A 15,647-nucleotide genomic window follows, 5' to 3' on the forward strand; every position below is an offset into this window, starting at 1 on the left:
AGTGGTTTTCAGTAAAGCTGTTTGAGAAGGAAGAGAATTTGAGTTTGAGAATTGCGTCGCGTCAAAAGCAAATAGAACCCATTATAATCACTGACTCTTTCTACACTGAATACAGTATACAGATGCGCGTTTAGTTTCTAACATACTCCACACACTTGAATCTGTCGACAACAGGACAAATGGAAGAGTAAAGGAACGTTCGCTTTGACGCGTTCAGTTTAAACAGCTCGTTTGCATCTCTGTACAGACTTCAAAAGGATGCCAGCACCGAAAACAAGTGGATGGTATATTTCAATAGCATCCCAGATCGCGTGGAGGGATTATATGTTTGTTTGGAGCATTTTGTTTTGTGAACGAGATCTTAGTGTAACAGAGTTCACAGAGAAAGTTTTATTCAAAGGATGAATCAGCCAACTGAATTGGATCTGACAGCACCTGCATTACAAACCGTAAGATTTCATAATGCTTTGTCTGTAAACAACGGTTTTATATGGATAATGTTTTCAAAACACTTACTTGCATGCAATAGCGATAAAACTGTTTTCAATGATGTTAGCCAATCATAACAGTGGCTGTTTACTAACAAGCCTTAAAGGAGCCGGCTATTAATTTCAGAGACTGGGTCAGAATGAAGGTTGAAAATAATAGTTTTTCCATATTATAGTATATTTGTTAACTTTATTAACATAAGTGAACCTTAAGGAACAAAAAATCCATGTCATGCCCTTTAAAGCAGAATACATTCGAGTGTCTCGGCTACATTCATTCTGCCGTGGCGGGCCACCACACCAAAAATCATCCCCGCCACAGCTGCGTCCGATATTGTGCATACTATTCTGTGTTATTGTTAAGCCCCACTAAAGGAATAATTTGTAAAGCACCATAAAGTTTTCATGCACTATATTCCAAGACTTCTGAAGCCATTCAATAGCTTAATGCGAGGTACAAATGAATATTTAAGTCGTTAAGTTAAAGGAAACTCTTGCGTTAAAGGGATTGTTCACCCAAAAATGAAAATTTGATGTTTATCTGCTTACCCCCAGCACATCCAAGATGTCTCCAACTCCAACCGTTGCTGTCTGTCAGCCGAATAATGAGAGTGAATGGGAACTTGGATCAATAAGTCGAAAAACCTTGCATAGACAAATCCAAATTAAACCCTGCAGCTTGTGACGACGCATTGATGTCCTAAGACACGAAACGATCGGTTTGTGCGAGAAACCGAACAGGTTTTATATAATTTTTTACCTCTAAAACACCACTATGTCCAACTGCGTTCTGCATTCGCTTGGTGAGGTCTGATCGCGCTCTGACAACGGCAGTGATGTCTAGCACTCATTGAAGTATATGCGCGAGACATCACTGCCGCTGTCAGAGCGCGATCAGACCTCACTAACCGAGTGCTGAACGCAGTTGGACATAGAGGTGTTTTAGAGGTAAAAAATGATATAAATACTGACAGACTGATACTGATAAATACTGATTTGACTGACAGACGGCAGCGGTTGGAGTTAAAAATCATCATTTGTGTTCTACTGAAGAAACAAAGTCACCTACATCTTGGATGCCCTGGGGGTAAGCAGATAAACACCAAATTTTCATTTTTGGGTGAACTATCCCTTTAAGGTAACAAGAGTAACACGATGAGACTCACTCCAAGATCAATGTTTCCATTATTATAGTTTATGTGTAGATAAAGGTCTATGGTTTTGCATAAAAAGACTTTAACTTGCTGGAGTTTATTGCTATTTCTAAATCATGTCATCTTTCTACCGGCATTAGATCACAACACTGAAGTAGAGATCACTATGAATTGTTCTTCATGCGCACAGTAACTGAAATTTAAAACTGTTAAAAGAAAAGGCTCAATAAAGTGTCTCATAGATATAAAACACTACGCATCAATATCTCTTCCCTTTGTGCTTTGACCTTTTCAATACGGAGCGCTGCTCGGTGTGACTCCATGTTGCTTCAAGCACATCATTCGCTCTATACTGGATATATCTCTCTGGATATATATCTCCTTTCATATTATAATACCTTCGCTCAACAAAAGATTATTAACAGCCTAACTTGTTCTGTCCTATCTATCATATGTTGTTGCCTCATTAAAAAGCTGCACTATACATTTAAAAGAAATGTCTTTTCATTTTGTAGTATATACTATAATTAAATGTACTTGTTTTTTTATAGATTTAGTTTTCATAACAATACAAAAGATCAATGTGTATAATAGTATTTTTACCATAGATTATGAATATAGCCTTCTCTTGCTGTGGCGAGTTAAATATTTGCAAATAAATATCTTCTAAAATGTGTTTTGACAGAGAAAGATTGGTTGTTTTAAGAAGAAAAGTTCTAAACGGCATCAGGAGATTGCTTTGCAATGAAAATCACTATAATTACAAATTAATAATCAATAATAATTAATTATTAATAATTACATTATTATGTTTTACTTTAATACCATTAATAATAATAAGGTTTCTAAGTAAATTAATTTTAAGGATGTTTAAGGACATTTTTACTGAAAGGTACATTAGTGTTTAAATCACTTAAAAGTTGGTTTACTTACTCAAACTATTAGCCTGGATATGTAATATATATTACCTGAGCGATATCCCCACACCTAACTGCTCCACAGACGACAGGCTTCGAGTCTTTACACTGTGGTCCACCACTAAAAACCAAAAAAAGAGAAAAGAAATGACTTCCCATTTTTCACCCCCTCTTGAAATACCCATTTAATTTTGGTAAATGGAGCACAGAGTAGCAAAAGAGCACGGCAAAATGTGCTGTTAAATAATACATTTTCATCTCAGCATCAGCTTACCCACAAATCAACATCAGCTGTGTAATCTACATTCATCATGCTTAAGAATCGCCTTAATTGAGTAAATGCCCTTGGTGAGACAGAAATGGGCCCACTGATATAATTATGGGGCCATTCCTCCATCCTCATTAATATAACAACAATGTCAGGATTGTAATGATGACATAATGCAGATAGATGTGCACCTTGTGAAGTGACTGGTCTTGACTGGCTGGCAAATGAACCAATAGGAGAGAAGGGCTAAGACTGAATGACAAATCATACTTCCTGCTGCTCACATCAGTCAGCGATTATGAAATGAACGGCTAAGTGAGATGAAGCATGACAACTCGCTCCTACTGCTCTGCTAAATGAGAGGTGAGGATACAGAGGACACAAATGCTAATGTAACATAACATCATAATATTTCCAATGTCAGGCATCTGCATGTACCCATATATCTTATTTGGGAAGTTGGGGCATTTGCAACTGGTTCAGGCACATAAATTCACATATGAATGAACTCGCTCACCAATTCATTTATCACTCAAATGTTTACCCTGAAGCTACATTTTGTGTCTTCTTGTTGTAGTAGCAAATCATATTTACTTAAATACTACTGTTTATCTGTATGATTTCAAATCGTTTATACAGATTGTGGCAAATTGTTGCTTAAAAAATATCATACACATTTTATTCCTACACAAATCCCAATATAATATAAATATATTAAGGTAGAAAAATGCTAGAAGCATTTTTACTTGTCTCAGACTTTGGACTTCACACATAAATGAATAGAGATGCTTGTCATTAAATTAAAAGTTCATGAGCTTCTCAGAACCCAAACCACTAATAATCTCCACAGTTAACTGACTCCTGACCCTTACTATACTCAAACAAAGAGTTATCAAAAAGTCTTTCAAAGTATGAAAACTTCAGCTCTCTGAGATTAAAAAGAAAAATTGATGTTTTGAGAGAGAAGACATTTTGAAAGATGATTAATTGATGTCATGGAGTCAAATACAAAGGAACAATCATAACTGTAATGGCTTATTATAAATCTTAAAACAATGATAGGTTGAGAGGGGTGTGAATTTTGTCAGATCTTTCTTTTGAAGTGGTCACATTAATCAAGCTCATGCCTTACTTGCAGCTGGGATTTAGACAAAAGAGCATGACCAATATTATTTCTAAGAACCATTATGTTTAATAGATGAAAAACCCACAGAGCCTCAACTATTCGCCTGTTTTCTAAATAATTCTGTTTGCATGAATAGAAAGCTGACAAATGTCTTCCAGAAGGACTTTTACAATAAATTTACCATGGTGATCAAACAGCATGTCCTAACCAGGTGGGATGCAGAAAGTGTACAGCAGAAAGCAATTTGTCTTTTAAAAACTACTGTGCAAGGTGACACTATCACATCCAATCTTAAAATATTTGTAGTTTTGGTTAGTTGATCCAAAAACGTAAGACATTTGTTCACTGTCGAAACACAAATGAAGAAATTTTAATGAAATCTGAGAGATTTCTGTCCTTCATTGACAGTCCAAGCAACTACCACTTTAACGCTTCAAAATGTTCATAAAGAGATCGTAAAACTAATCCGTATGAATTGAGCGTTTCAGTCAAAATTTTCAGAAGAGACACGATCGCTTTATATGATGAACAGATTTAATTTAGGGTTTTATTCACATATAAACATTGACGCACTTCAAGCAAGTACATTTCAATTCAATCTGTTCAGACAAACTTCAGATGATTCATATGGTTTAGTTTTAGAGATCGACCAATATATAGCGATTTACCGATATTTTCCCTGATATTTAAGCATTTTACCATAATCGGATATCGGTTTTATAATATCGGATTTACTTATAATCGCTGCCATCTTGTGGGTGTTTTGAGAATTGCGCACAGGATCACCATTACAGCACAGGGGAGACGAGACAACGGCGTGCACAGGTAAAGTATACTTACCTGCTTTGCTGTAATTAGTAAACATTTTTTAACATAACAGCCATTTATGCCCAAATTAGATGTGTTACATAAATGCCTGAAATGTAGCTAGTTTATGCAGCTTGTCTCTAAGAAATAGAGACAAGCACACAGAGTCACGATAATCTGTCAAATCCTGTCCCAATAAAGATGTAACTTGCATGAATTAAATAATACAGCCATGAATGAGCACGTTGGAAATAAAAGCGCTGAATTTAATTCTTTCTCTGTTGTCTATGCTCATCATTAGTCTCGTGAAGTCGTCTGCTTTTGCTGTTCACTCAGTGGGTTGATGCTCAGTAAATGCTCCAGCATGGCCACCGCATGTAACTTAACAAGATTCATTTGTTTAAGTAATTATATAAACATTTACTATATAACCATTAATTCGTAATATACATCCAAGTAAACACAACTCTATGGAAATGAATTATTATCTCCGCGAGCGATCGCAGTTTGAGTATAGTTCTGTGTAAATGCATAGATAAACAGAGCTTTGTCAGCAGATATTTCATAATCTAGTATGACAAAAACATTATTAATAATTCTAATATAACATACCAGTTGAGAAATGCAATAAAATCCGTTGTTTTGTTTGTTATATTCCAATATTCCAGAGAATATTATTCAGCTATTTAACATTATCCAGTGAATTATTCTTCACTCTTTAGCCTATTAAACAGCTTATAAATCTACTAAAACTGTAGTTTAAAATGAAGTATTATATTTCTGCAAAGTTGATATGACTCCTGTCTTTAATTTATTTTCTCCATTTGAAAACATTAGACATTCTAAATTTATTTTGCTTATTGTTAACATTAGTGTTTCTGCTGATGCTTTTTATAAATAAAATTATTTTTGTAATATGAAGATTAAAATGAACATGAAAGACTACTAATTTTCAACAAAAACAGTTTGGTAACAGTGCACTTTTTTATTTTTTGCACTTTCAGACCCCACTATTTATTGGTGTATAAATAAGATTTGTTTTGTTTTCTATGCAAGGAGGGAGTGATTGTTGTAAATAAAATGTTTGTTCAGTTCAGTGGTGTTGTAATCGTGTCAAAACACAGAAGTATAACAGTAAATAAATATCGGTTCTACATATCGGTTATCGGGCACATAAACACACAAATTATCGGTATTGGTTCTAAAAAAAAAAGTCAATATCGGTCGATCACTATTTATTTTTACATTCTCTTTATGAACTTTCTGAAGCGACAAAGTGGTAAATGAAGGGACAGAAATCTCTCAGATTTCATTTAAAATATCTTCATTTGTGTTCCGAAGATGAACGAAAGGCTTACGTGGGCTGAGTAATTGATTACAATTTTCTTTTTTTGGGTGAACTAACCCTTTAAATGTACAGTAATGAGAAGCAGGGCTGCACTACACAAAGGTATATTCACATATATGTTTGTGTTTTTCTTATTCAATACATACCATCAGAAGTGAAGGGTATCTCTGTTAGCTGGCTGCAAGTTGGTCACATAAATAAAAAAATAATATCCTTTTATTAAACATTGAAGTGCTTTTGACTGACCTTTATATTCTGCCGGTGGAAAGAAGCAGTCGGTGGATGAAGAAGAGAGATGCAGCACGACCCTTTCCAACAGATCAGCAAGTACTACGAGAGCAGCAAACAGAAAAGAGGAAACCTGAACCGTCAAGGCAATTCCCTTTGAATCAAACCTCAAATCTCCTGCAAAAGAGCCTCTGTCATATAAAGAGTGGATGCTAGAGAAATCAAAGAATGTCTTGAGCTAGCATATTGAGTTTAAATACATAGCTACCACACGAAACCATTCCTGAAATCTTATTTCTATAGTGTAGCTTGTCTTGTTTGTGGAAATGCATAACTCCAACAATGTTTAGAACTCAGGAGGCACAATGAGAAAATACCCTGTCCTAACTGAGTGGCTTTTACTCGAATACCACTTTAAATCAATGCAGAAAAGCCTAATAAAGTGTGTTACACTGAATAAGACATTGGCAGGCATACAGTAACAGCATGTACTGAGATATTGGCCAGTGTTAAACATCACAAAGGTACTAGATCCTCAAAATATTCTACTTTTAATCCAGAAAAACACAACATGGTTCAAGAGGGTTTTATACAGTAGCTTCATCATTAATGTATAAATTAAATTTAATGTAAAAATCTATTGTCTTTCCTGTGGAGATCAGACCATAAAATTCAAATAAAAGATCTACTGTACTGTAATAGACATCGAGGTGTGTTGTAAATAAAAGTCAATAACTTAAGTCTAAAAATCAAGTGCGCACTACACATTGTAAACAATCTTTCCTGCATTTACAGAAACTGGTCCAACAGAATCAGCGATCCTGAATACATTAATTTATAAGCTTTCTCTTCCAAAATAAATAAAAGTTGGAACATATAATGCAAGAGAGCTCTGTTTCGAATTTAAAAGGGTCATTTCATACATTTTTTATCGTTTTATTTGTTTTTCCCATTACTTTATTTGTACATCAAAGTTCTCAGTACTTTTCCCTCTGGTTCACTTTTAATTCGCCAAAACAGTCATAATTGAGTTTTTTATGATTTTCCACTATCTCTCTGACCCTTAAAATTAAAAAGGCCACTTTGTGCTGTTGTGCCTTTAGGACCTCTATGTAAATGCCCTCTTTGCATGTGAAATGAGTAACAACACTGACTCACGAGCTGCAGCTTTGTTGTCGAGCCTGATATAGTTTGTGCTGCCCCGCCTTCAATAACAGCCTCTTTGCAAAGCCTGCATTACACCGTGATAGGATCACAAAACAATCTGCACTGAATTATGCAAAGAAAAATGACTGGGTTGTGGTAGGATAGGATTGCTGCTGAAAAGGATGGGATATTGTTAGATCTTCTGATGTTTAGGATAAGCGTCTGTGCTTGGGACCCTGTTGGTATTTATCCTACCTCATCACACCCCTTATTAACTCATGGTGACTGGGCAGACATGTTGTTTGCAATTTGATTTCTCATTACTGACACCTTTAAATACAGTAAAACCTCAGTATAAGATTAGAGATCTTGCTGTGAATTTTAGACAGAGCTGAATGTGGCTCATACCGTATCCAGTGAGAGTGTTTGACTTTGTAGCCATGATCTTGCAGAACTGTCTCCTGCAGTCATCCATCCAGCTAGCATCTCTCTCGGTTTCTTTAGACGAGGCCAAGAAAGCACTGATCTCTGACTCTGAGAAGAAATATGCAGTGTTCATTTTGAACAGTGTTGTGTTTTAAAGACTTTTTAGGATATAATGTTATGTGCATGTCTGATATTTTCCTGTTTTCTTATATTATTTTTGTAAACAGTATGATACAGCTTTTTCCATCTCATCTTCATTGGCGAAATAATCAACAAAATTAAATAAACTTTTTGGTGAGAAATGTCATTGATGAACACGGTACAAAACATAAATTCATTTCCTTTACAAAGTCTATGACAGTTTATGCCACTTACTTTGTGACTCTGTAACTACCAACTACTTGGCCTTCAAAATGATGATATACCAACTCAAGCCTAGTAAACATTTAAAGAAACATCACTGAGAGATTGAATAGGCCTTCATACACATACTGACGGTTGCTCCTAAAGGAAGAGTGTTTACTAGGCGTTAAGAACCTCTAGTCCCTATTTACTGAACTGGAAACAGCTGTCACATTGAAATAAAGATGTATCGCCGTGACAGTAAAGAAGAGAAATGAGTCTGTCATAAAGAGAGAAAGTGTCCTTCAAGTTACTAGTACAAAGTAGAACCCTGTAAAACACTGAATCAAACTGTAACAGTTAAATAAGAGAATTGCTTTCATAAATTAGGAAAATAACACATACATAGTGTCTAGTGCTTCAAAAGATTGTTCTTACCCTGTTTAGAGCGGAGAGTCTTGGGCACGTCAAGGATGTAATACTTGGGCAGAGGGTAGGCAGACACCATTGGCCATGGGTAAGGGTCACTTCCCTAAGGAACAGATGGAAAACTTTCTATAAATATGGTACACTGTGGTTTCCTGTTATATTTTTTTTTTTTTTAAAGCTGTTTTAAAGCTGCAAAATCACGTTTTTTTTATTATATTTCATAAACTATTAAAGACAAAAAAACAAAGTTCAAAAGTTTGAACTTCGTAATTTATATATATCACTTTTGTTGCCAGTTATTTAGACAATAATGGCTGTATGTTGAGTTATTTTTAGAAGACAGCAAATCTGTACTGCTACACAAGCTGCACATTGTCTACTCTAAAGTATATCCAATTTTCATTTCAATAGTATTGTCCCTTGAGAACATAGAATAAAATGGTAACTGAAATGTGAGGGGTGTACTCACTTTTGTGAGATAATGTATATATATTGTATATATATATATATGTATGCCAGGCAAAGGGTCAAAATCCAGCAAAAACAGAAAACAAGGAACCAGGGAGAGTGCTCAGAAGTGCATGGTGACAACAACAACAACCCGATGACAAATGACAGAAACAACCAGGTATAAATGGGCAGAAACTAACAAGATGAGTGAAAACAGCTGAAAGCAATCATGGCTGATAAGTCCGGGCAGTGGGTTATGGGAATAGAGGGTATGCATCGACGTCACTTTCCCGCCGGAACGCGCTCCCTCAGCTGGACTGAGTGGCAAAAGAACCTGCTGCGTGACTGGATTTAATAGGGGAAACTGCGAAAACGCGAGTAAAACAAACGATTACACTAAAGGTTGGGCTCGAAAGTGTTTCTTACAACTTGTCAAATAAACCTAATCCATGGATATTGACATGCAGCCAGGAATCGTGTTTCCTGACATTTATGTGTGTCTGATTTCGACGCCGGGGAAATACATAAAGCAAATCTGCCTGTGAATATTTTACATAACTATAATATAGGTAAGTTTAAATCCGAGTAATCACTTATATCAATGTTATATATATATCGTCAAATCGTCCAGCCCTAAAACTTGTATAGTTTTTGTCAGTGTTTATTTAAAAACACCGAATTATGCAGAATACATGATGGTAAATATTTAATTGATAATTTGTCAACAATATATAACAATACAATATATACGGTATGATTTTACCTCAAAATCCAATATTTTGACACAAAATGATAACTGCCTGGAGTCCAGCTGTTTCTGTGAATTGCAGTGATCCATTTGCTGCTTTTTTCTGTAGCTTTCGGCACTCTTTAAATATATACCTCAGATTTTGTGTCAAAGCTAATTGTACAGTCAATCACAAAGCTCATTCCCATTTTGGATGCATTTTGTGTGTTTTTCGCTGCATTCACGCTAATAACCAATGCTGCCTGACTGTCTTTGTGCCACTCAGTGGGCGTAACCGCAGACGTAACGGTCGACGGTGACGTCACGTGCATACCCTCTATACGAGTCCGTGATAGTGGCAAAAGTCCAGGGTGGAGTGCCCTCTGGTGGCTATCAAGGGCACTCCAGTAGGTGATCATGAAATTCTAAGAAAAAATTGTTACAAATAAATTTATCAATAACTTAACTACAACCCAGCCTTTGGTCTGAAACAATCTAGCCACTAGTACTGAAAGACAGCTTACTTAAAGAATATTTAGTCTGACCTTCTGAGATCACAATTTTCCCCCTTTGCTACAATAATAAATATTTATTGCAGTTTCAAATCAAGAGTCTGATTTCATTATAAAACAAATGAAAAACAAAATAATAACGCATAAGGGCTTTGTTTGTCAAAAACAAAAGGCTAAAGGGATTTTTTTTTGTTGTTTGTAGCTCCAGTCATGATTATCACCTAAAGATGTGTTGAGTCATCAACCAGAAACTCATTCTATATGCCATGAATGTCATTTTCAGACATCACTCAAACTGTCACATGCATTTATTGCATTGTTTTGTAACCAGACTTTGCAAAACCTCTTTAAATTACAACAAAGGATTATCCACAAAGCTCTATTTAGAAGCACAATATTTGTTTTTCGCATCACTTAAATGATTTCTGAGACATTTGAAATACAGTACATTCTTAATAAACTGGCAAAGCAGCAATAAACTCCTTCATGGAGATAATGTTGATAACTGAATGCTGATATTTGAGACCACATTTCTGTTTTTTGAATTTTTGAAACATGGGATGTAGAGGCATCTAAAACTTGAATATTGGCACAGTTACAATGTTGCAAAATTGTGCAAAAGCTTCCTGTATTAAATGACAGATTCAATCTCACTATACCTTTTCCAAACTGAATAATCAGGATAAAACGTTTTTTTTTATTTACACTGTAAATAAATAATGTGTCTTGCAAACAAATTGCATACAGTGACACAGTGGTACTGTATCTACAATATGATCAACTGTGCACAGTTATTTGTACTACACAATTGTAAGCAGATAAGGGAAAAAGGAGATGCCCTCACTTTCTGCAGGCCTCTGGGAGGAAGTCTCCTCTCAGACGGACCGCCAACTGCACAGATTCGAACAAGGATATGGTTTCTTTCCACAGACAATCCATCGATGATGAATTCTCTGAGGATGATGAAGACAGTATAAACAAACAATATAAAGAATCAATGCATAGTATTTCCACAGTATGCTCATGTTATTCATTCAGTCTATATAAGCCTATGGTAAATAATACAGTGATTGTTGAATCAGTGTTGGTCACTCACCCTTCGCCGGAGGGCGGCTCTGTGACATTGTCCCTCTGACCCTCCAGAAGTAACTCAGTGAGGTTATACTGAGACTCCAGCAGCAGAAAAGAATCCAGGTTACAGCACAGCACGCTCAAGAGCCTACAGGAGCGCAGACAGAATATAGAAGTGTTTAAAAAGGAAAACAAAGACCAAGCAACATTAATTCAATTGTACAAAGCTAAAAAAATGTTGGTTTATCATGTCTAACATCGAACTTTTAGCAATCCACCATGGATGGACGGATGAATGGATGGATGGTGAGATGACAGATTTTCCACTCTAATGGTTTCTAATGATGTGATTCATTGCAGCTGAGCAAAGCTGATTGTATAGGATTTTCAATGCTGCCATTAAATGGCACTGTACTGTGACAAGGGTGAAATCAGTGCTGCATCAGCGCTTCGTTTGCAGCTAAAGACCAAGAGACACAATGGCTTTTCAATCTACGTTCTCTTGTCACAAACTCCATCCACTGTAAAGGCAGAGACTGTTTCCCAATTTACATATTTATACAATGCGCTAAAAATATGTACTTTGAGAAAAAAATAATATTTTGAATATGCAGTATAAATAAGTGTTGAATAAGTGTTCCAGTATTGATGCATACTATCAAACCATAAAATCTTACATGATGCAAGCATTACAACTTTTCTACATTACCTTAAAATTAAATTAAAAACCATAAGTAATTGATGTTAAAATACTTTTTCCTATCCCAGCTTAAAAATGGTGTCAATTAATTCATAAGTGTCCATTTTTTTCATTATTTTCAACTTATGACTCATTAGAAGACATTACCTAGTTTCTTAGTTATGTCTAAAGCTCAGTTAAATTTCTTCTTCATCATTAGACATGACGTTATAGAATTGCAATTATAGATATTATAGTGCCTTAGAAGTCTGTCTGAAATCGGTTAACTCAGGATGTGCCTTCATACAAAAACGCTGGCTGTGAAGTCAGCAGCTTAAGCTTTTGGATGCAGCCTATTCTCTGCTAATGGACAGTGATTGTGATCACAAGGACGAGTGATAATCCTATCAGCACTCAGCTCTTCAAAGTCTCTGGGTTAATGAAAAGTAATTTATATAAAATATATGTAGTTATTGAAAGAGCTTGCAAAAAACAAAACAAAAAAAACAGATTTTTAATTTGACTAAGTAAATTAAACACCTTTAAAGATCAGATACATAACTGACAATGCTGGTTAAAAAAAATTTAAATAGTGCTTAGTCTCAAATCGGACACAAGGGGGCGATTTATCTATATACAACTGTGATAGTGTAACTACTACAAATAAATGCTTGAGCTGAAGGACATCAAAACACACCCCAAATGACCGAGGGCGTGATATTTCACAAACGGTCCATATTCCATGTAAACTCAAGAGATTGGTTCATATAGCATGTGGGTTCCTCCACAGACAGAAGAGTCACAGTTTTGTCATTTCCCACAGACCCACACCCAGGAAATCCTGTTGCTTTATGTGCCTTTTCACCTCTTGATCCCTGCCATCCCAACAGCCTATCTATTAATGAGTCATTTTATCAAATCACAGATTTGCTGCACTCTCTGGCTGGATATTATCACTACTACATAGAATGTCATCCAATTAAACAAGTAGAAATCATTGTTTTAGACTTACTTTAAGAGTTGGTATCTAAGATAAGTAGACAGGAATTCAAAAGAATGAACCTTGACTAATTTTGGGGTATTGAGTTAAGCTTTTGTACACTGTGTGCTGATCAAACATTATGTGGCTGTTTTCATGTTCCTCTAGGATCACGTAACCTAATGGATGTGGGGACTTGAGAATCAAGGTGTGAACAGATTTACTTTTGTTCTGCAAATTTTCACAGCCATTTTTTTTTTTAAGAATCCAGCCCGATCAGGAATTCCGCGGGCAAAATATTTCTCATGCAGACCATCATCAGGGCTCTTTTGACATGCAACCACCCAAAACACCCAAACAACTGCATAACATATTAAAGCCACTTAAAGGGTTAGTTTACCCAAAAATGAAAATTCAGTCATCATTTACTACTCACTCATGGAAGCCTAAATTAAATCTGTTCAGCATACAAAGCGATCGTGTCTCTTCAGAAAATTTGCACTAAACCACTCAATTCATATGGATTAGTTTTATGATCTCTTTATGAACTTTTTGAAGCATCAAAGTGGTAGTTGCATAGCAGTCAATGGAAGGACAGAAATCGCTTAGATTTTAAAAATATCTTCATTTGTGTTTCGAAGTTGAACGAAAGTCTTACGGGTTTGGAACGACATGAGGGTGTGTAAATGATGACAGCATTTTCTTTTTTTGGTGAACTAACCATTTAAAACGCCATAGCAACTGCATGGCAACACCCAGGAAAATCCCCTAGAAAGTACCAGACATTTTCTTCATAAATTCATACTAATTGGTAGTTCCTCCTTATTTCTCCTCATTATTCTCCTTTATTTCATCCTGCAAACTTTTAAGTGTGTAAACAATGTTTCTACTCAACCCATTAATACAAACTGTTAAAAGATAAGCTGGATAATGATGAAGATGATACATTTCTATATTTTTACCAGAATATGCCTGAGGATCTCACTCTTCTCTATGCCACAACTAACATCTTGACTGACAGCAAACCTGACATGACAGCAACAAATAAACACCACTTGGTTTCATCATCACAATCGATCTTGGGATTGCCAAAGGCAACTTCCTCTGCACTGGGGCAAAATGCCATATCAAGATTTAGATTCAGGTGAAATAAGACAAACACAGACTAAGAAACTCACAGGAAGATAGAATGTTTATTTAAAATCTCAATCACAATTGAGACTTCAGTCTTTGATCTTACCTGTCATGTATAGATTAAAATGACTGAAATACTCGAGAAAGACACTTTTTCATATCTATAGCATTTTTTATGCTCAAATAGAACCTAATATCCTGCTATACTCCACCTCTGGTTCTGAACTGGGGAAAATGATGCTACAATGCAAATAATAAAATGCAACTAATCATTTTATTATTTATCACATAGTTAGGAGAAGTTAAAAGGGAGGAGAAAAAGCTCCCAATATATTTTGCTGTCAAAGGCTCTTCATCTAATTGACCTCTACAGTATTTTGGCACTAGCCTAATTAGGCAGATGCCAACATGGGCAGGTTGCTTTGAAATCTCTTCATCCGTGAAAAGCATCAATAAAACTACACAAGATAAAATAAAACACAATAAAATAAATAGTTCACCTGCTGTGAACATAAACATGGTTTGCGCCAACAACAATGTGTATTGTGCTGTGAACTATTGGCTGCTGAGAGCATCAAACCACTGAATATACATTTGTATATTGATGGTCTGTTCATGGTAACATTAACACATGATTTTTTTTACCACCTTGTTCTTAATTCTATTATTCTGAATTACTCAATTATTTTGCCCTTTTAAGAGACCTAGATTAAAGTCTCTAAAAAAGGCTCCTTATGAAATGTGGAGGGTTATGGTATGTTATACTCATGATGATAATATTAACATAATCCTTTTTTAATATAAATACCACTGATGGGGGAAATAATCGGCACAGCTCTATGCATCTATGTAAATGAGATCTCAACCTGCGGTAAGTGACCTAAAGTGCTGAACCAATTCTGTTTCTGATAGCTGAAAAAAAAAATCTGAATTTATTTTTAAACTACGGTAATTCCTTGATATATGTGAACCAAATGCAACAAAATTTCTCCTTTTAATAAGTAGGTGGATTACACCAGTCAATTCTACTTCCTTTGAGAGCCTGAGAACTCTTTCATATCCTGGTATCACCCTGTCTGGCATTAATTCAGGATAATCATAGCACAGAGAACACAAAGAGCTGAATCAATCAGCCATTGATCCCCAGAGAAGAATGAACAGAGAAAGAAGGCTAATCAGATAATAAACCTCTATAAGGACCCTCTATCACTTCTGTGCTCTTCCTGTCCATTTACTGGTAGAGAGAAGTTAATTATTGATCTTACCTCAGGCCAAACGTGTGGGACTGCTCGTAGTTGAAAAGGGAGTGAATCTTTGCGTCAGAGTTAATAATGATGAGGCGGTCAATCAGGTCCTGACGGGAAGAGTGAGTGAGTGATTATCAAAAATACATGATTTCAAAATAACTCTGACAAA

The 15,647-nt window shown here is 35.6% G+C and overlaps 1 protein-coding gene across 1 annotated transcript in view; it reads right to left on the reverse strand.

The window, feature by feature from the left end:
- The window catches only part of tbc1d32 (TBC1 domain family, member 32), a 49,471-nt gene that overhangs the window by 15,004 nt on the left and 18,820 nt on the right, over nt 1–15,647 (reverse strand). Inside the window, exons 23-29 of the mRNA XM_048207397.1 lie at nt 15,497–15,585; nt 11,465–11,587; nt 11,213–11,321; nt 8,689–8,782; nt 7,891–8,016; nt 6,355–6,438; nt 2,611–2,680 (exon numbers count right to left, since the gene is read on the reverse strand). Of these exons, the coding sequence (XP_048063354.1) occupies nt 2,611–2,680; nt 6,355–6,438; nt 7,891–8,016; nt 8,689–8,782; nt 11,213–11,321; nt 11,465–11,587; nt 15,497–15,585 (695 nt within the window). The remainder of the gene's footprint in view (nt 1–2,610; nt 2,681–6,354; nt 6,439–7,890; nt 8,017–8,688; nt 8,783–11,212; nt 11,322–11,464; nt 11,588–15,496; nt 15,586–15,647) is intronic.

Source organism: Megalobrama amblycephala, linkage group LG11 (genome assembly GCF_018812025.1).
Source record: "Megalobrama amblycephala isolate DHTTF-2021 linkage group LG11, ASM1881202v1, whole genome shotgun sequence".
Lineage (NCBI taxonomy): Eukaryota > Metazoa > Chordata > Actinopteri > Cypriniformes > Xenocyprididae > Megalobrama > Megalobrama amblycephala.